Here is a 20,194-nt window from a genome sequence, read left to right as displayed (position 1 = left end):
TCTTCCACCATCTCTCTGAACTCCAGACACTCCAACAGCAAAAGGGATCTTGGTCCAGCACAGGGCTTAGTGAAGTCTCTTAATCTCTAATTTTCTGTAGCTGAGACCTCCTACAAGCTGAAAGAATGATTGCAAATCTGACATCCTTCTCAGGAAAAATACAGTGTTCTCCCTGCATTCCTAACTGGAGGATAAATTCCTGGGGGCTTGAAAGAGGGAAGGGAAGGGAACATCTAATGAGGGTGAGGTGTTTTAGAGAAGTTCCACTTGCCAAGGAATGAACTCCTGTGGGTCATGAGGCAACCCTGGCTGACTCAGCAGAGCAAGAGCCTTGCAGTAAAGAGCCTTGCACGCACACTTGGCTCCTGGTCCCCTTCCTACTTCCTCAAAACAGAGCAGGAGAAAACTGGGTCTCCTGCCATTAGGCCGCTTGTCCTAAGTAGACATTCCACATGGTTACCTGTCAATCAAGAAACGAGAGACAATCCATAACAAGGAACTGCTGTGATTAGCTTCTTATTGGAGCCTCTTCTTCCTCCAGGTAACCCCAGACACCTGCATGTTCTGATTGGGACCTCAGTGGTCATGATCCTCTTCACCATCCTCCTCTTCTTTCTCCTGCATCGCTGGTGCTCCAACAAAAAGAGTAAGTCTCACGAAGCAGAGGCCACAGACCTCAGGGACGTGTGGGGAAGCGGGATGGGAGCACGCAGGTGTGTGTTCCTCACCGGCAGGATGGTCTCTGGCCCAAGGCAGGAGCCACAGAGGCAGAGCTTTCTAGAGAGAGCACCAGACACCCTGTCCCTGCCTTCAGCTCACAGACCATTGCCTGATTCTGAACTGTATCCTCATGTCCCTGCAGCCACTGACATCCAGGAGAAGGTTCCATGACAGGCAGAAAGTGGGAGGCAGAATCAATGGGATGGAAATTGAGAGCCGTTCATGGGGAAGGGTCTTGCATTCAGAGAGACAGAATGTCTGAGTCTGGCTGTTGGCAGCTGAGGGACCTCAGGCACCTACGGCCTCCCCCTGTGTGTTGGGCTCTGCACATGAAATGAGGACCCAGACGTGCCCTCCCAGCTGCTTTGATGACTTTTGTCTCCTACAGATGTTGCTGTAATGGACCAAGAGCCTGCGGGGGACAGAACAGTGAACAGGGAGGTAGGTCCTCCTCGGCCCAACCTCGTGGATACTGCTTTATTCCCTACTAGTCCTGAAGAATGTGAGCCCCTCCCTCACTCAACATTTCCCTCTCTCCAGGACCCTGATGAACAAGACCCTCAGGAGGTGACATACGCACAGTTGGATCACTGCGTTCTCACACAGGGAAAAATCACTCGCCCTTCTCAGAGGCCCAAGACACCCCCAACAGATACCAGCGTGTACACGGAGCTTCCAAATGCTGAGCCCAGATCGAAAGTTGTCTTCTACCCATGAGCACCACCGTCAGGCCTTGAAGGGGTCTTCTAGGGACACAACAGCCCTGTCTCAAAACCGGCTTCACAGCTCCAATGTACCAGCAGCAGGAATCTGAAGGTGTGAGTCTGCATCTTAGGGCATCGCTCTACCTCACACCACGAATCTGAACGTGCCTCTCTCTCGCTTACAAATGTCTAAGGTCCCCACTGCCTGCTGCAGAGAAAACACACTCCTTTGCTTAGCCCACAATTCTCCATTTCACTTGACCCCTGCCCACCTCTCCAATCTAACTGGCTTACTTCCTAGTCCTACTGGAGGCTGTGATCACACTGAGGAACTCACAGTTCCAAACATACAAGAGACTCCCTCTTAACACAGCACTTAGACGCATGCTGTTCCACCTTCCCTCATGCTGTTCCACCTCCCCTCAGACTATCTTTCAGCCTTCTGTCAGCAGTGAAACTTATAAATTTTTTTTATCATTTCAATGTAGCTCTCTCCTCTTCAAATAAACACCTCTGCCCTCATCCTTTAGGTAATGTGACTCTTTATTCGCCGAAAGTTTCTGGTGTTATCATTACTATGTCCGTATAGCCCCATATGTTCTCCACTGGGTTCTCACCCCTGGACTCTGAGCTTCTGGAAGCAGGTGGAGCCTGATTTCTGTCTGGGACTCCAATTTCCATCCAACGATGCAACGCATAGAAGGTTGCAAGGATCGTGAATGAGATGAACAAGTGATATTCTTACTCTCTGCAGACCTGGAAAGCTGGCAGAGCCATTCCAAAATGAAACATCTGTAGAGTCATAGGCCTTGTTAGTCTCATCTCCACGGGGACACATGTCCACACATCATCTTTCATACCATAAATACACAGTCGCTCCTCCAGACCTGTGGGGTTTACAGGTGTTTGTTGAGCCAACTATAAATCAAAAATATTCAGAGAAAAAATCCACAAAGTTCCAAAAAGCAAAACTATGTTGAATGAATACAAATGAAGCAGTGTGTAGGCTGTATCCGGTATTATAAGTAATCTAGAGATGATTTCATGGACACAGGAGGATGAGCATGGGTCATATGCAAACGCTGTGCCATTTCATGTAAGAGGCTTGAGCACCTGCAGGTTTTGGTGTCAGAGCAGAGATCCTGAAACCAATCACCCGCGAATAGTGAAGGACGACTGTATATAATTTTTATTCATGAATTTTAGAAATAAATCCTCAAAATGCACAATAAGATAAAACAATAAGCAGTGTTTTTACAGTGTGAAAATAAGCTTAGATTTATTTTTTCCTACGTGTAACCCTCTGGTCCAATGTTATTTATGGAGAAGACATTCTTTTCTACCTTAACCCACACGGCAGCCTCTGTCAACTATAAAGGGACTTTGTGTACACGGATGTATTTTACACTCTTTCCTGCTTAGTGGCTCTCTGTGTCCACTCTCACGAGGATGCTGCACCTTATGTAGCCTTAGAGAACCCCTTAACATTTGGTAGCCTGAATCCTCCAATTTCTCCTTCCTCTTTAAGATTGCCATTATTATTATTATAGGTTATTTGCTTTTCCATGTGAATTTGTAATAATTTTTCTCATTTTCACCAAAAACAATGCTTGTAATTTTGTTGTGACTCCCTTAAATCTACAGAAAAAGTTCTGTCCTGTAGAAACATCATGCAAACCACATACATTCTTTTAAATTCGCTAGTATCCAAAATAAAAAGCTAACAAGAAACAGATAAAATTAATTTAAGTTAATCGCATAGACCCATAATATCCTTAGCCCAATAGACCCAAAATATTAACCTAGTAGATCCAAAATATTATTTTATAATCCAAATAGACTCAAAATATTATCATTTCAACATGTAATCATGTGTCCTCTTGGAAAACATCAGATCCCTGTCTAGGTGGGCAAAGGTTTTTCTTTGTAATATCTCATTTCCACATTTCCACTTGGTGCAGAAACTGCCCCCAAGGTTCAGGATAATAAGAGGCAGTAGGAAGGATGTATCTGCAGGAAAATGACTAAATGAAATTGAGACACCAGAGTTTGGGGAACTCACTAGAACTACAGGGTCAGTGTAGGGGAGGGAATTGGGAGATGTTGATCAAAGGATGCAAAGTTTCAGGTATTCAGGAGGAATCGGTCTGAAGGTCTCTTATACAGCTTGACCACTATAGTTGACAATACTGTACTCTATACTTGAAATTTACCAGGAGAGGAGATTTTTTTTTTAATATAGAACACTTCACGAATTTGCATGTCATCCTTGCGCAGGGGCCATGCTAATCTTCTCTGTATCGTTCCAAGTTTAGTATATGTGCTGCAGAGGCGAGCATGGGAGAGTCAATCTTAAGGGTCCTCACCACGAAAGAAAGAAAGTAAAGAAGGAAAGAAAGAGAGAGAGAGAGAGAGAGAGAAAGTAAGGAACAGAAGCCTCCTCCTTTCTTAGGCGTTTGGGACAAATTCTCCACACAGGTACAGCTGAGCACTGTAAAGTCCCATCGAGGGTCGAGGGTCTCCATTGAGGGTTGAGGGTCTCCATTGCCAGTCACAGTTTGGGCTTGTTAGGGTTATGCTGTACCAGGAGAGTGGAACTTATCAATCAACTCTTACTGACCAGTTAGACAGATTCAAGGCAAATTTCCCTACTGGGAAATCCCAAATCCCAAAATATGCAGAGACCAATAGACGCCTCAATTCCTCTGTGTCTCCGCCTAAATCCTTGGATCACTGTGATTCACGTAGTTATGTGGCTCGTAATTCCTCGGGCTGCAGAATGGCTATGACAGACCCTGTGCTAAGGGGATTGGTGACAGTTGAGACAGGAACGTGGAAGCTATAGCAGTCAGGGTTCTCCAGAAAAAAATAATCAATACTAATAATGATAGATATATAGGTAATGATTGATAGTCAAATAATGATAGACAGATGGATAATGATAATGATATCACAAATAATGATAGATAGATGGATAATGATAGATATATAGTGATATCACAAATAACGATAGACAGATAGGTGGATAATGGCAGGTATATAATGGTTGATACACAGATAGGGTATTTATATATTGGCTTATGCAACTATGGAGACTGACAGGTCCCATGATCTGCCATCTGCAAGCTGGAGACCCAGTCCATGTGTAGTTCCAGTCTACATGCAAAAGTCTGAGAACCAGGAGAGTCAGCAGTGTACATAACAGTCCAAAAGCCGGCAGGCTCATTCCAGGCACGGTGGCTCACGTCTGTAATCCCAACACTTTGGAAGGCCAAGGCAGCAGGCACATCACCTGAGGTCAGAGCTCAAGACCAGCCTGACCAACATGGCGAAATTCCATCTTTACTAAAAATACAAAAATTAGCCGGGTGTAGTGGCGCTCGCTTGTAATCCCAGCTACTCAGAGGCTGAGGTACGAGAATTGCTTGAACCCAGGAGGTGAAAGTTACAGTGAGCCGAGATCGCGCCACAGCACTCCAGCCTGGGTGACAGAGTGAGACTCTATCTAAAAAAAAAAAAAAAAAAAAAAAAAAAAAAAAAAAAAAGCTAGCAGGCGCAACATCTAAAGAGTCAGTGCTTCAGTGAGAGTTCAAGGGCCAGAAAAGACTGATGTCCAGGCAAAAGGAACTTCATTTTACATTACCAGTTCAATTTTTTGTTCTGTTCAGGCCCCACCTGATTGAATGAGGCCGACTCACATTAGGGATTGCAATCTGCTTTATAAATTACACTAACTCCAATGATAATCTTATTCAGAAACACCCCCACAGACACACACAGAATAATGTTTAACCAAATATCTCGGCACCCCATGGCTACGTTACCATTCCTGTTCCACAGAAAGAGGAAACCACAGCAAACGTGGTGGTAAATCGACGCAATCTGTTCCGGCCCACTAGTAAATGATGGCCACTGAGGTTCCTGAACTTCAACCAATTAGTATCTCTCTCCCAATAGAAAGCCGTATCATTTGTAAACCATAACAACCGTTTTCTTGTTTTTTTGCTTTTTTGAGACACAGTCTCGCTCTGTGTTGCCCAGGCTGGAGTGCAGTGATCTTGGCTCACTGCAACTTCTGCCTTCTGGGTTCAAGTGACTCTCCTGCCTCAGCCTTCCGAGTAGATGGAATTACAGGCTCCCACCACCACCTCCAGCTAACTTTTTGTATTTTTAGTAGGGACTGGGTTTCACCATATTGACCAGGCTGGTCTTAAATTCCTGACCTCAAGTGATTCACCCACCTTGGCCTCCCAAAGTGCTGGGATTATAGGCGTGAGCTACTGCACCTAGTCAACAATAGTATTTTTAATCAGGTCATCCTGCCTTTACAATCTATGAATTTTCCACTACTCCTATCTGCACTTTAAATACTCAACTAAGAGTACAGCCATTACTTGTCTTTCACCCAAAGTCCCATTCAAGTGAGAACAAAGGAATAAATAAATAAGGCATAAGTAACAACAACAACAATGACAAAAGAAAAGTAGAATGTGGTCAATTTCATGCAATCATCAACACCAAATTTCCAGAACATAATATTTCCAAATTTCCTGAACGTAAATACGTATGTGGAAATTAACAAAATGTGGTGAAACAAAAGATCACTTAAATTTGCACAAATGAAACAGCCAACGTGGAAGCGGATCTGTTTTCTGAAATATGGGACAAGCTCAGGACTTCAAACTACTTCGCGCGTTGGAAGACCTAAGTGATGACGTATTAAAATGAAAATAAGATTTTAGAAGGTTTAATCACGAATATTTCACTTTCCACACTTGAAGAGTTCATGATAGGCAGGAGTCTACAATCAAAACAACATAAATAATAAGATTAAAAATAAAATTAATTTGAAGCCATAAAAAAGAATGAGTTCATATCTTTTGTGGGAACATGGATGGAGCTGGAGGCCATTATCCTTAGCAAAGTATACAAGAACAGAAAACCAAATACAGCATGTTCTCACCTATGAGTGGAAGCTAAATAATAGAACTCATGAACACGAAGAAGGGAACAACAGACAATGGGGTCTCCTTTAGGGTGGAGGATGGGAGGCGGGATAGGAGCAGGAAAAGCAACACTTCTGTACTAGGCTTGGTGCCTAGGTAATGAAATAATCTGTACAACAAACCCCCATGACACAAGTGTACCTGTATAACAAACCTTCACATGTACCCTTGAACCTAAAAGTTAAAAAAAAAACTTAATGAGCGACAATGTACATTATTTGAGGATAATTACATTAAAAGCCCAGACTTCACCACCACACAAAATATCCATGTAACAAAATTTCACTTGTGCTCCTTAAATTTATACAAATAAAAAGAACAGTATAATAAAATAGTAGATCTTTCTTTAGAGATGACAAGGAGTGCCAGAGAAAATGCCTCCACATTCTGGCATTGAGATCATCCCCAGGGTAAGGGTACACTGTATGCCTGATCAAGCCCAAGTAAATATACTCAGACCATGAATCCCAGAGATGAAACATAGGTTCAGAACAGACAAAGCCACGGAGCTTCTGACTGATGGCCCAGTGAAGACAATCTCTGCCTGAATGGTGTCCACCACCTTATATTCTGTCCCAAGCCCTTCCATTTGGATGTAGGATCTGGTTCAAAGATGGATTTGAACACCGTTAGACACTGGCTTGATGAAAATTCACTTCTCATTCACTTCTCATCTGAAACATACAGAGAAATATAGGTCTTCGGCAGGAGGATTTCTTGAGGCCAGGAGTTAGAGAGTATCCTGGCCAACATAGCAAGACCCCATCTCTATTAAAAAAAATAATAATTTTATATATATGCCTTCTCTTGGGCTCCACCCAAGAGCAACCTGGAACTAAGTTCTTCAGGAACAAACTGTTCCACTTTGCTGTGAGGCAACAGATGTGGAAATTCGCTGACCAGGGGCTCTGTCCTCATACTTCCTCATACTTCCTGTGGAGCTTATGGTCATAAGAGTATCTGTCATCCTGCTAATGTAAATCAAAAGGAGGCCAACAGGGCTGAGGCCGTGTCAGCGTGATGGACCCCAAAGAGACCACCCTCCTGTGTCTCGGTGAGTTTCAGAGTAAAAGTGGGTTAGAGGGGAAAATAGGGAAATCCTAAAATAATCCAGGTGTCTCTTGACAGTATGACTAGGAGATTTTCGTGGCTGCCAAGGAGATTCTGACCTCCTTAGTGGAAAGGCAGTCTTTATCAATATGTCTATAACTTTGTCTCTGCCCAAGTCCGACCTAGCTTGTGGGACTCAAGGGTTAATATTTTTATTAAACCTAGAGTGTGTTATCTGGGATTAATGATGGTTCCAAGGTTCCCATCAAAGAGAGACTTAGAGGCTGGAATCTGAAAGGTAAAAATAAAGAATGAGCCTCAAAACTGTGATTGTTGTGGAAGGAAAAAATATGATTGAACCCCATATAGAAATATGGTTACTAGTATTTTGTTGAAGATTTTTGCATTTATGTTCAACAAAGACGTTATCCCGAAGTTTTCTGGTTTTGTTGCGTCTCTGCCACGTTTTGTTATCAGGATGATGCTGGCCTCATAGAATGAGTTGGGGAGGAGCCCCTCCTCCTGGATTTTTTCAATAGTTTCAGTAGGAATAATACTAGTTCTTCTTGGCCAGGTGCGGAGGCTCACGCCTGTAATCCCAGCACTTTGGGAGGCCAAGGCAGGCGGAACACACGGTCAGGAACACACATCCTGCCTAACACGGTGAAACCCTGTCTCTACTAAAAATACAAAAAAATTAGCCAGGTGTGGTGGTGGGCACCTGTAGTCCCAGCTACTCGAGAGGCTGAGGCAGGAGAATGACATGAACCTGGGAGGCAGAGCTTGCAGTGAGCCGAGATCGCACCACTGCACTTCAGCCTGGGCGACAGAGCGAGACTCTGTCTCAAAAAAAAAAAAAAAAATACTAGCTCTTCTTTATATATCTGGTGGGACTGAGCTGTGTCTCCATCTGGTACTGGTCTTTTCCTGGTCTATCATTACAGAGGGTGATTTGTCATAAAGGTTGGAAATGGAAGCTTGATTTTTCATAAATCTCTCTCTTCCAGTGCTCTGTCTGGGCCAGAGGATTCAGGCACAGGAAGGTAAGTGTCCTGTAAATCTCTCCCAGCCCCTTTAGACCCTCTTGGAAGCTCAGGATAAAGAAATTGAGGAATAGCCTGAAGCACAGATTCTTATTTTAGTCCCCATTCTAGTTGTTTCTGCTGTGTTTCTCTTGCATAATTTCTATCACACTTTGTTATAGCCAAATCCTTCAGACTCATTAATGCTCAGGCCTGGATTTATAGTTAGTCCTTGCCTGTGTTAGACTGCCCATGAAGGATCTGTAATCTACTGAATGCTCAAAACTGCAAGAATGAGGAAGTCAGGAGTCATTTGCCCAACATCCTTCCTTATGCTTTGTTTTAGCAACCTACTTCCTCCTGTCACTTCATTTAAAGGGATGCTGCCATAGTCTAACCCTACTGAACATTCTAGTATTCTATAGCACTACTGCAGTACTAAGCATGCAGTAGTCTTAGAGTACTACTGAATATTCTGCCACCCCAACTACTACTGCCTTAGCCTCCTAATGGGTGTAAGCCCCATGTCCATCCATGTCTGCTCTCTTCCAGCTCCTTCTATAGCCTGAATTATTTGTGTGTTGAACAATATTCATTCTTCCTATCCATGAGCATGGAATGTTTTTCCATCTGTTTGTGTCATCTATGATTTCTTTGAGCAGCGTTTTGTGGTTCTCCTTGCAGATATCTTCCACCTCCCTGGTTAGCTGTATTCCTAGGTATTTTATTCTTTTTGTGGTAATTGTGAATGGATTCTGTTCTTGATTTGGCTCTTAGCTGAGATGTTTTTGGTGCATAGGAATGCTACTGATTTTTGTGTATTGATTTTGTATCCTGGAACTTTGTCAAAGTTGTTTATGAGATTAAGAAGTGTTTGGGCAGAGACTGTGGTTTTCTAGGTATAGAATCACATCATCTGCAAACAGGGATCGTTTGACTTCCTTTCTTCCTATTTGGATGCCTTTCATTTCTTTCTCGCCTGATTGCTCTGGCTAGGACTTCCAGTACTATGTTGAATAGAAGTAGTGACAGAGGGCATCCATGTCTTGTGTCAGTTTTCAAGGGGAATACTCCCAGCTTTTGCCCATTCAATATTATGTAGGCTGTGAGTTTGTCATAGATCTTCCTTATTATTTTGAAGTACGTTTCTTCAATGCCTAGTTTGTCGAGGTTTTTTAGCATAAAGGGATGTTGGATTTTATCTAAAGCTCTATTGAGATGATTATATGTGTGTGGCGGGGGTGGGGGGTTGTTCTATGAATCACATTTAAGATTTGTGTATATTGAATCAACCTTGCATCCCAGAAGTAAAGCCTACCTGATGGTGGTGGACTGGCTTTCTGATGTGCTGCTGGATTGTTTGCTAGTATTTTCTTGAGGATTTTTGCATTTATGTTCAACAAGGATATTGTCCTGAAGTTTTCTGGTTTTGTTGTGTCTCTGCCATGTTTTTGCATCAGGATGATGCTGGTCTCGTAGAATGACTTGGGGAGGCGTTCCTCCTCCTGAATTTTTTGGAAAGCTTCAGTAGATATAGTACCAGCTCTTCTCTATGTATCTGATGGGATTCAGCAGTGAGTTTGTCTGGTACTGGCCTTTTCCTGCTCTGTAGGCTTTTTATTACTGATTCAATTTTGGAGTTCATTATTGGTCTGTTCATGGATTCAATTTGTTCTTGGTTCAATCTCAGAAGGATGTATGTGTCCAGGAATCTCTCCATTTATTCTGGATTTTCTAGTTTGTGTGCACAGAGGTGTTCCTAATATTCTCTGATGATTGTATTTCTGTGGGGTCAGTGGTAATATCCCCTTTGTTGTTTCTAATTGTGTTTATCTGGATCTTCTCTCTTTTCTTCTTAATTAGTCTAACTAGTCACCTGTCTTACTAATTTTTTTCAAAAATCCAACTCCTGGATTTGCTGATCTTCTGAATGGTTTTTTGCGTCTCAATCTCCTTCTGTTCAGCTCTGGTTTTGGTTATTTCTCGTTTTCTACGAGCTTTGGGGTTGATTTCCTCTTGGTTCTCTCAGTTCCTCTCGTTGTGATGTTAGGTTGTTAATTTGAACTTTTTCTAACTTTTTGACGTGGGAGTTTAGTACTATAAACTTCCCCCTTAACACTGCCTTAGTTGTGTCCCAGAGATTCTGCTGTATTTACCCACAAATTCCAGAACAGACTGTTTAATTTCCATGCATTGTACAGTTTTGAGTGGTTTTCTTAGTATCTATTCCTATTTTTATTCCACTGTGCTCTGAGAATGTGCCTGGTATGATTTCACTATTCTGGATTTGTTAAGAATTGTTGTATGTCTGATTGCATGATTGACTTTAGAGTATGTGCCACAGGGCAATGAAAACAATGTAGATTCTGTTGTTTTGGGGGTGGAGAGTTCTGTAGATGTCTATCAGGTCCCTTTGGTCCAGTGCTGAGTTCAGGTCCTGAATATCTTTGTTTGCCTCAGTGATCTAACACTGTTGACAGGATGTTAAAGTCCCTCTCTATTATTGTGTGGTTGTCTAAGTCTCTTTGTTGGTCTCTCAGAACACGCTTTATGAATCTGGGTGCTTCTGTGTCAGATGCATAATATTTAGGATAGTTAGGTCTTCATGTTATTTTTTTAATTTATTTTTTTCTTTTTCTTTTTCTTTTCCTTTTTTTTTTTTTTTTTTTTTGAGATGGAGTCTCACTCTGTTGCCCAGGCTAGAGTGCAGTGGTGCAATCTCGGCTCACTGCAAGCTTCACCTCCCGGGTTCATGCCATTCTCCTGCTTCAGCCTCCCGAGTAGCTGGGACTACAGGTGCTGCCACCACACCTGGCTAATTTTCCAACATGGAAAACTATGTTTCCATGTTGCTTGCTTTCTCCCCATCTCTGTCGGGGACCCCAATGGGTTGCCTATTGGTCTCTTTACATAATCCCACGTTTCTTAGAGGTTTCAAATTTCATTCATTCTTTTGTATTCTTTTGTCTTCATTTTTGTCTGACTGAATTAGTTCAGAGAGCCGGTATTCATGCTCTGAGATTCCTTCCTCGTTTTGCTTTATTCTGCCATTAATACTTGTGATTGCATTATGAAATCTTGCAGCGTGTTTTTCAGCTCTATCAGATCCGTTCGGTTCTTTCAAAATGACCATTTCATAGATTAGCCACTGTGTCATTTTATCGTAATCTTTCGATTCCTCGCATTGGGTTTCAACTTTCTCCTGAATTTGATGACCTTGATTTCTACTCATATTCTGAATTCTATTTCTGTCCTTTCAGCCACTTCCTTCTGGTAAAGAGCCCTTGCTGGGAAGCTCGTGTGGGAATTTGGAGGAAGGAAGACACTTGCTTTTTGAGTCTTGTGCTAATTCTTTCTCATCCGTGTGGGCTAATGTTCTTTTAAGTGTGGTGCAATTGGATTGTTTTTCTTTTTTCTTTTAACTGTGATGTAATTTGAGTACAGTCAGTAGACTTCTTTTCTGGGTGGTTTCAGAGGGCTGGGGCTTCGCACAGGGTCTTTACTGATAGCTAAATTCTTGTCCTTGGTATAATGGGGGGTATATTAGCAAGCATTTTTGGTGTTGAAGTTTGGGCTGCAATCCAGTAAGTGATGCTTAAGCATAATGGCCAGTAGGTCATTCCTCATGACGGCCGCTGTGCTCCCTCTCATGCTCTGAAAGTGTGGGCTCCTCTCCCACTCAAGCGCTGGCTGCAGATCTGGGCTCCGCACTCCCAGGCTGCCCATCACAGCGCTGGGGTGAGCTCAGGTTTTATGTTCCCTCCGTGGCTTGGGGGCAGCAGGGGAAGGGACTTCAGCAGTGGCTGTGGCAGATAGCCTTTCACTTGTCCCTTGGGACTCCACCCCAGAGAGATGTGGAACCACTATCAGTAGTGCGATGAGCCAAGAGTGGGGCGACTGCGCTGTGGGCCCAAGCTAGGGGCCCTGCCTAGTGATGAGCAGCGGGGACAGGTGGGTCACAGGGGTGACAGACTGGCCTATTCTCCTTAGGGCAGCTTGCGGGAGGTGTGGTTAAGGCACTCAGAGTCTTTGCTCCTTCCCCAGTCTGAGGGCAGCAAGGCCAGGACCACTGCAGTGGCAGCCGCAGAGGGGCTGTGAGTTGCCTCTGGGAGCTCCGCCACAGAGAAATGCAGACCCACAGCTCCCAGGCACGCTCCGCAGAGGGTGGGGCTGCTGTGCTGTGGGCTCAGGCTGGGGCTTGGTGAAGAGCAGGGGGCTGAGGGCTCGCAGGGAGAGGAGACTGAGCTCCTCTCTTACGGTGACTGTGGTGTGCTAGAGGCATGAATGAAGGCTGGGCTCGGCGGCTCACGCCTGTCATCCCAGCACTTTGGGAGGCCGAGGCGGGCGGATCACGAGGTCAGCAGATCGAGGCCATCCTGGCCAATATGGTGAAACCCCGTCTCTACTAAAAAATACAAAAAACTAGCTGGGCGAGGTGGCGGGCGCCTGTAGTCCCAGCTACTCGGGAGGCTGAGGCAGGAGAATGGCGTGAACCCGGGAGGCGGAGCTTGCAGTGAGCTGAGATCCGGCCACTGCACTCCAGCCTGGGCGACAGCGCGAGGCTCCGTCTCAAAAAAAAAAAAGATATATATATATATGTGTGTGTAGATATATATATGTGTGTGTGTATATGTGTGTGTGTGTATATATGTGTGTGTATATATGTATCATTTCTACAAATGCTCAGTAAAAAAAATACTAATAATAAAATAAAATGAAGCATGAATGAAGCTCCTAGGCTCCTTGTTCTTCCTCAGACCACAGGCAGCAGGGGCAGAATCCTTGCCATGGCGGTGGCAGAGGGGCCATCAGTTGCCTCTGGGAGCCATTCCCCAGGGAAACACGGAGCCACCACCAGTGAGGATGCTGAGGGTAGGGCAGCTGCTCTGCAGTCCCAAGCTGGGGGGCTCTGCCTGGTAAAGTGGGGGTGGGGGCTCACGGGGAAGAGAGACCAGACTCCTCTCTGTCTGATGGCTGTGGCATAATGACCAGTCCCCGACACGTGAAAAAGAATTCTGGGAACTCAAAAACCCAGTTTGTCCCCACCATGGACTCCTTGCACTGCGTTTCAAATTTCTCCTCAATCTCGATGAGCTTCCCAGCCATCCAGATTCTCAATTCTATGTCCCTCGTTTCATTCATCTCAATCTAGCTAAGAACCAGATTTCCAGGGGACTATTGAGTTGCCAGAGTTCTTGTGTTCCTTTTATTTTTTCCTTTTGTGTGACAAGAGTCTTACTCTGTTGCCCAGGCTGGGGTGTGGTGGCGTGATCTCGGCTCACGGCTGCAACTTTCACCTCCCAGGTTCAAGCTATTCTCCTGTCTCAGCCTCCCAAGTAGCTGGGATTACAGGTGTGTGCCACCACACACAGCTAATTTTTGTATGTTTAGTAGAACCCAGGTTTTGTCAGGTTGGTCAGGCTGGTCTTGAACTCTTGACCTCCAGTGATCCGCCCACCTGGGCCTCCCAAAGTGCTGGGATTACAGGTGTGAGCCACCGTGCCCGGCCTTGGTGTCGATTCTTTCTCTTGTGTGAGGGCTGGTGTTCCTTTAACTGTGATGTCAGTTGAGTACAGTCACTTAGCTTCATTTCTGGGTGTTTTCAGATGCCAGGACTCTGCACGGAATCTTTATTTGTGGCTGGATTTTTCACTTCGTTGTATACTGGCAAAATATTTCAGTCTTGTATTTTGACGTGTGATCCAGTAGGTGGCACTTAAAAGGGGCTGGCCAGTATACAGGATCTTAGCCACAAGGCTGTTTTGTAGTTTTGTTTCGTTTTTTGTTTTGTTTTTTGACACAGGGTCTTGCTCTGTCGCCCAGGCTAGAGCGCAGTGGCACAGTCTCGGCTCACTACAGCCTCCATCTATCAGGCTAAGTGATCCTCCTGCCTCAGCCTCCTAAGTAGCTGGGACTACAAGCACACATCACCATACCGAGAAAATGTTTGTAATTTTTTTTTTTTTTTTTTTAGAGATGGGGTTTCACCATGTCTGCCAGGCTGGTCTCAAACTCCTGGGTTTAAGTGATCTGCCTCCCTTGGCCCCCCAACTCTTGTATTTTGACAAAGTTAGCAGTAGTGCTCTGTGGTTGTGGGGAGGGGTGACTCCCTCACCTGGTCCATTCCTGGGCCTTGGAGGAGCCTCCTACAATCACTGGCTCTGCACCCACTGTTTCCTTTGTTAGGATTGTTCTGCCCACGGGGCTCCCCCAGGCAGGGCATGGTGGGAAGACAGGCTGTATCCTTCCCCGGCCAGCCTACGGAGGGAGGACCACCCACTCCTCTGCAGGCTGATGAAATCAGGCGTTTCATTCTTCTGAGTGTTCTGAGAATGAGGGCTCCTCACCGCTCGGTCGCCACCCAAGCTGGTGAGTCCTTCTCAGCAAGGGCAGTTGGAACCACCTGATCTGCCATCTCAGTGCTTCCCAGGGGAACCTAGAGCTGCTGGGGCATGGCGGCTCACGCCTGTAATCCCAGAACTTTGGGAGGCCAAGGCGGGCAGATCACGAAGTCAGGAGATCGAGACCATCCTGGATAACATGGTGAAACCCCATTTCTACTAAAAATACAAAAATTATCCAGGCATGGTGGCGGGCACCTGTAATCCCAGCTACTCGGGAGGCTGAGGCAGGAGAATTGCCTGAACCCGGGAGGTGGAGGTTGCAGTGGGCCGAGATTGCGCCACTGCACTGCAGCCTGGGCGACAGAGCGAGACTCTGTCTCAAAAAATAATAACAAAAAAAAATAAAGATGGCAACCATAGACACTGGAGACGACTAGACGGGGAGGAAGAGAGGGGCTTGAAAAACTAACTGCCTACTGGGTACTATGCTCAGTACCTGGGCGACAGGATCCATCGTACCCCAAACCTCAGCATCATAAATTATTTACATGTTTATTTTTATTTATTTATTTTTTTAATTGAGACAGAGTCTCACTCTGTGGCCCAGGCTGGAGTGCCATGGCGGGAACTCAGCTCACTGCAAGCTCCCCTCCCGGGTTCACGCCACTCTCCTGACTCATCCTCCCAAGTAGCTGGGACTACAGTCGCCCACCCCCACGCCTGGCTAATTTTTTGTATTTTTAGTAGAGACGAGGTTTCACCGTGTTAGCCAAGATGGTCTCGATCTCCTGACCTCGTGTTCCACCCGCCTCGGCCTCCCAAAGTGCTGGGATTACAGGCGTGAGCCACCGCACCTGGCCTAAATTTTTCTTTAAATAAAGAATGACAGGTTCTTCATACCCTAATTTTCTTCCAGGGAACTTTTCCACGCCTTTCATATCTACCAGGTCAAGTCCTGTGGTTCCCTGGGGTGGGTCTGTGAGAATCCAGTGCCAGGCCATTCCTGACGCTTACCTGACCTGGCTGATGATGCTAAAAAACTCCACGTACGAGAAGAGAGGCGAAAAACTGGGGTTTTGGAATGACACTAAGCCTGAGTTCGTCATTGACCACATGGACGCGAACAAAGCAGGGCGCTATCGGTGCCGATATAGGATAGGGCTCTCCAGGTTCCAGTACAGTGACACCCTGGAGCTGGTGGTGACAGGTAAGGAAACATCCAGGGTCCACAGCCCTGGTGTGATTTTTTTTCTTATTTTTAATAGAGTATTTTTCGATAAGTTTTAGATTTACAGAAAAAAGAAAAATTGAGATGACTGCTTCACAGAGTTCTCAGCTATCTGGCACCCACTTCCCCCAGAGTTAACATCTGACATTACTATGGCACATTTCTTTTTTTTTTTTTTTTTTTTTTTTTGGGAGGCGGGTCATCTGTCGCCCAGGCTGGAGTCTGATGGCGGATCTCAGCTCACTGCAAGCTCGCCTCCCGGGCTTACACCATTCTCCTGCCTCAGCCTCGAGTAGCTGGAGGCTACAGGTGCCCGCCACCTCGCCCGGCTGGATTTTTGTATTGTTTTTAGCAGTAGAGGCGGGGTTTCTGCGTCTGTGTAGCCAGGATGGTCTCGATCTCCTGACCTCGTGATCCGCCCGTCTCGGCCTCCCAAAGTGCTGGGATTACAGGCGTGAGCCACCGCGCCCGGCTCTATGGCACATTTCTTACCATTAATGAACAAATAGTGACAGATTCTCAGCTAAAGTCTATCGCTTATTTACATTTTCTTAGTTTTTACCTGATAGTCTTTCTCTGTTCCGGGATCCCATTCAAGATTTCACATTGCGGCCGGGCGCGGTGGCTCACGCCTGTAATCTCAGCACTTAGGGAGGCCAAGGTGGGTGGATCACCTGAGGTCAGGAGTTCCAGACCAGCCTGGCCAACACAGTGAAACCCCGTCTCTACTAAAAATGGAAAAAATTGCTGGGCACGGTGGCTCATGCCTGTAATCCCAGCACTCTGGGAGGCTGAGGCGGGCGGATCACGAGGTCAGGAGATCGAGACCACGGTGAAACCCCGTCTCTACTAAAAATACAAAAAATTAGCCGGGCGCAGTGGCGGGCGCCTGTAGTCCCAGCTACTCAGGAGGCTGAGGCAGGAGAATGCTGTGAACCCGGGAGGCGGAGCTTGCAGTGAGCCGAGATCGCGCCACTGCACTCCAGCCTGGGCTACAGAGCGAGACTCCGTCTCAAAAAAAAAAAAAAAATGGAAAAAATTGGCTGGGCCTGGTGGCACGTGCCTGTAATCCCTGCTACTTGGGAGGCTGAAGCAGGAGAATTGCTTGAACCCGGGAGGCGGAGGTTGCAGTGAGCCGAGATCACGCCACTGCACTCCAGCCTGGGTGACAGAGCGAGACTCTGTCTCACACACACACACACACACACACACACAGAGGTTACACACACACACACACAAACACACACACACACAGGTTTCACATTGCATTCAGGTGTCATGTATCTTTAGCTTTCTCCCGGCTGTCACAGCTTCTCCGATGTTGCTGGTTTTCCATGGCCTTGTCAGTTTTGAGAGTAGAAGTCCATCACTTTCAAGGGTACTCCCACTATTGGAAATTGTCCGATGTGTTGCTCATGACTAGACTGAGTTATGGGTTGTTGCAGGGAAGACCACAGAAGCAAAGTGCCATTTCATCTCCTCATAGCAAAGGTTTAAACTGTCCATGGGAATATGACTGTTGATGCTGAACTGGCTGTTGTTGAAAGCCTGGCTGAAGTAGTGACTGTGACCAGGCACCGAGGCTCACGCCTGTAATCCCAGCGCTTTGAGAGGCCGGGCGCAGTGGCTCACGCCTGTAATCCCAGTGCTTTGGGAGGCCGGGTGCAGTAATCCCAGCGCTTTGAGAGGCCAAGACAGGCAGATCACTTAAGCCCAGGAGACCAGCCGAGGCAACATAGTAAGACCCCATCTGTACAAAAAAAACAAAAAATTAACTGGGCATGGTGGCACCCACCTGTGGTCTCAGCTACTTGAGAGGCTGAGATGGTAGGATCATTTGAGCCTGGGAGGTCGAGGCTGCAGTGAGCCGCGATTATGCCACTGCCCTCAGCCTGGGCGACAGAGTGAGACCCTCTCTAAAATAAATAAATAAATAAAATTTTAAAAAGAAAAAAGAGGCTGGGCACTGTGGTTCACGCCTGTAATCCCAGCACTTTGGGAGGCTGAGGCGGGTGGATCACCTGAGGTCAGAGATTCAAGACCAGCCTGACCAACATGGTGAAACCTCGTCTCTACTAAAAATACAAAAATTAGCTGGGCGTGGTGGCAGGTGCCTGTAATCCCAGCTACTCGGGAGGCTGAGGCAGGAGAATCACTTGAACCTCGGAGTTGGAGGTTGTGGTGAGCCAAGATTGTGCCACTGCACTGCAGCCTCGGTGACAGATCGAGACTCCATCTCAAAACACAATAATAGGCCGGGCGCGGTGGCTCATGCCTGTAATCCCAGCACTTTGGGAGGCCAAGGTGGGCGGATCACCTGAGGTCAGGAGTTCGAGACCAGCCTGACCAACATGGAGAAACCCCATCTCTACTAAAAATACAAAATTTGGCTGGGCGTGGTGGTGCACGCCTGTGATCCCAGCTTCTCAGGAGGCTGAGGCAGGAGAATCACTTGAACCCAGGAGGCGGAGGTTGCAGTGAGCCGAGATCACACAATTGCTCTCCGGCTTGGGCAACAAGAGCAAAACTCCGTCTCAAAAAATATATATAATAATAGCAATAATCAGAAGAAGAAAAAAATAAAGGAGAAAAGTCTTGCTAACAGCTCACTCTTCTCTCTCTTAGGCTTGTATGGCAAACCTTCCCTCTCTGCGGATCGGGGTCCGGTGTTGATGCCGGGAGAGAATATTTCCGTCACGTGCAGCTCAGCACACATCCCATTTGATAGATTTTCACTGGCCAAGGAGGGAGAACTTTCTCTCCCACAGCACCAAAGTGGGGAACACCCGGCCAACTTCTCTCTGGGTCCTGTGGACCTCAATGTCTCAGGGAGCTACAGGTGCTACGGCTGGTACAACAGGAGCCCCTACCTGTGGTCCTTCCCCAGTAATGCCCTGAAGCTTGTGGTCACAGGTAGGTACCTCGCCGTCCAGCCCTGTGTCCGGGTTGGCTGTCCAGGGCCTTGTCACTGGGCAGGAATATGAATATGAAGAGGTGCACTGAGAATAATGTGAAGAGAGGCAAAGACTCACCCACTCCAGGACAGTGGAGAAAGAAAGTCTTCCCATCACACTTTCCACCTTCACTTCCTCGCTAGAGTTCTCCAGACAGCGTTCATTGAAAACTTGTGGTCTATGGAGAAAAGAAGGACTGACTCATTTTATTATATGTTATTTTCTGTGATGGAGTCTTGCTCTGTCGCCAAGGCTGGAGTGCAGTGGCACGATCTCGGCTCACTGCAAGCTTCGCCTCCCGGGTTCAAGCAGTTCTAATCCTCAGCCTCCTGAGTAGCTGGGACCATAGAGACAGGGTTTCACCATGTTGTTCAGGCTGGTCTCGATCTCATGACCTTGTGATCCACCTGCCTCAGCCTCCCAAAGTGCTGGGACTACAGGCATGAGCCACCGTGCCCAGCCAAGAAGGGCTAACTTTTAGAGTCACATGTTTATGGACTGTGTTGAGACAGTAGATACCAGGCTCAACCTTGTCTAGCACACCTCTCCTTTCCAGTTGCAGCTGGAAATCCTCGAACTCGCCAACCGTACTAGAATCCACCATGAGTGATCAAATAGTCACTCATGGTGACCATTTAGTGACCAAATAGTGAGTGAGGGGTCAAATAGTGACCACATTTGGTGACCAAATAGTGAGTGAGAGGTCATAGGAAAGACTTTTAAAATCTCTATCATGATCCCCATTTTTATTTTATTCATTTATTTATTTTGAGACAGAATCTCTTTTTGTCGCCCAGGCTGAAGTGCAGTGGCGCAGTCTCTGTTCACACTGCAACCTCCACCTCCCAGGTTGAAGCAATTCTCATGCGTCAGCCTCCTAAGTAACTGGGACCACAGGCGTGCACCACCGCACCAGGCTACTTTTTGTGTTTTTAGTAGAGATGGGGTTTTGCCATGTCGCCCAGGCTAGTCTCAAACTCCTGGCCTCAAGTGATCTGTCTGCCTCGGCCTCACAACGTGCTGGGATTACAGGCGTGAGCCACCGCGCCTGGTGGTGAAGACTCTAAAGGCTCTTCTCAGACCAGCCTTTGTTCTGAGGGTCACATGCCCGTGTCCAGCTGCCTCCCCAGCATCGTTTCAGGAGTTCCACGGACTCGCCCCTTCAT

General features: G+C 46.3%; 2 protein-coding genes and 1 non-coding gene across 9 annotated transcripts in view; 2 read left to right on the top strand and 1 right to left on the bottom strand.

Moving 5' to 3' along the window:
- Window positions 1-23: 23 nt before the first annotated feature.
- LOC101016823 (killer cell immunoglobulin-like receptor 3DL2) lies at window positions 24-1,946 on the top strand. The gene is made up of 3 exons (XM_031661183.1): window positions 24-646; window positions 1,109-1,161; window positions 1,261-1,946. The coding sequence occupies exons 1-3, from the start codon at window positions 586-588 to the stop codon at window positions 1,435-1,437; spliced, it is 291 nt and encodes a 96-aa protein (XP_031517043.1). The 5' UTR covers window positions 24-585; the 3' UTR covers window positions 1,438-1,946.
- A 1,710-nt stretch (window positions 1,947-3,656) lies between these two features.
- LOC116272429 lies at window positions 3,657-3,763 on the bottom strand. The gene has a single exon (XR_004181112.1). It is a non-coding gene; the product is annotated as a U6 spliceosomal RNA (small nuclear RNA).
- A 3,575-nt stretch (window positions 3,764-7,338) lies between these two features.
- Window positions 7,339-20,194, top strand: part of LOC116268481 (immunoglobulin alpha Fc receptor) — a 14,930-nt gene continuing 2,074 nt past the window's right edge. Inside the window, exons 1-4 of one of the 7 annotated variants that reach the window (XM_009195324.4) lie at window positions 7,354-7,484; window positions 8,488-8,523; window positions 15,763-16,053; window positions 18,700-18,987. In XM_009195324.4, the coding sequence (XP_009193588.1) occupies window positions 7,451-7,484; window positions 8,488-8,523; window positions 15,763-16,053; window positions 18,700-18,987 (649 nt within the window). In that variant the 5' untranslated portion in view covers window positions 7,354-7,450. Of the gene's footprint in view, window positions 7,485-8,487; window positions 8,524-11,225; window positions 12,454-14,458; window positions 14,872-15,762; window positions 16,054-18,699; window positions 18,988-20,194 lie in introns of those variants that run through there. The other 6 variants (XM_021930274.2, XM_021930272.2, XM_021930269.2 and 3 more) reach the window with 6 other exon arrangements.

Source organism: Papio anubis, unplaced genomic scaffold (assembly GCF_008728515.1).
Source record: "Papio anubis isolate 15944 unplaced genomic scaffold, Panubis1.0 scaffold1031, whole genome shotgun sequence".
NCBI classification, from domain to species: Eukaryota; Metazoa; Chordata; class Mammalia; order Primates; family Cercopithecidae; genus Papio; species Papio anubis.
The sequence above is the reverse complement of the archived record's forward strand: the minus strand, read 5'-3'. Positions and strand labels throughout refer to the sequence as shown.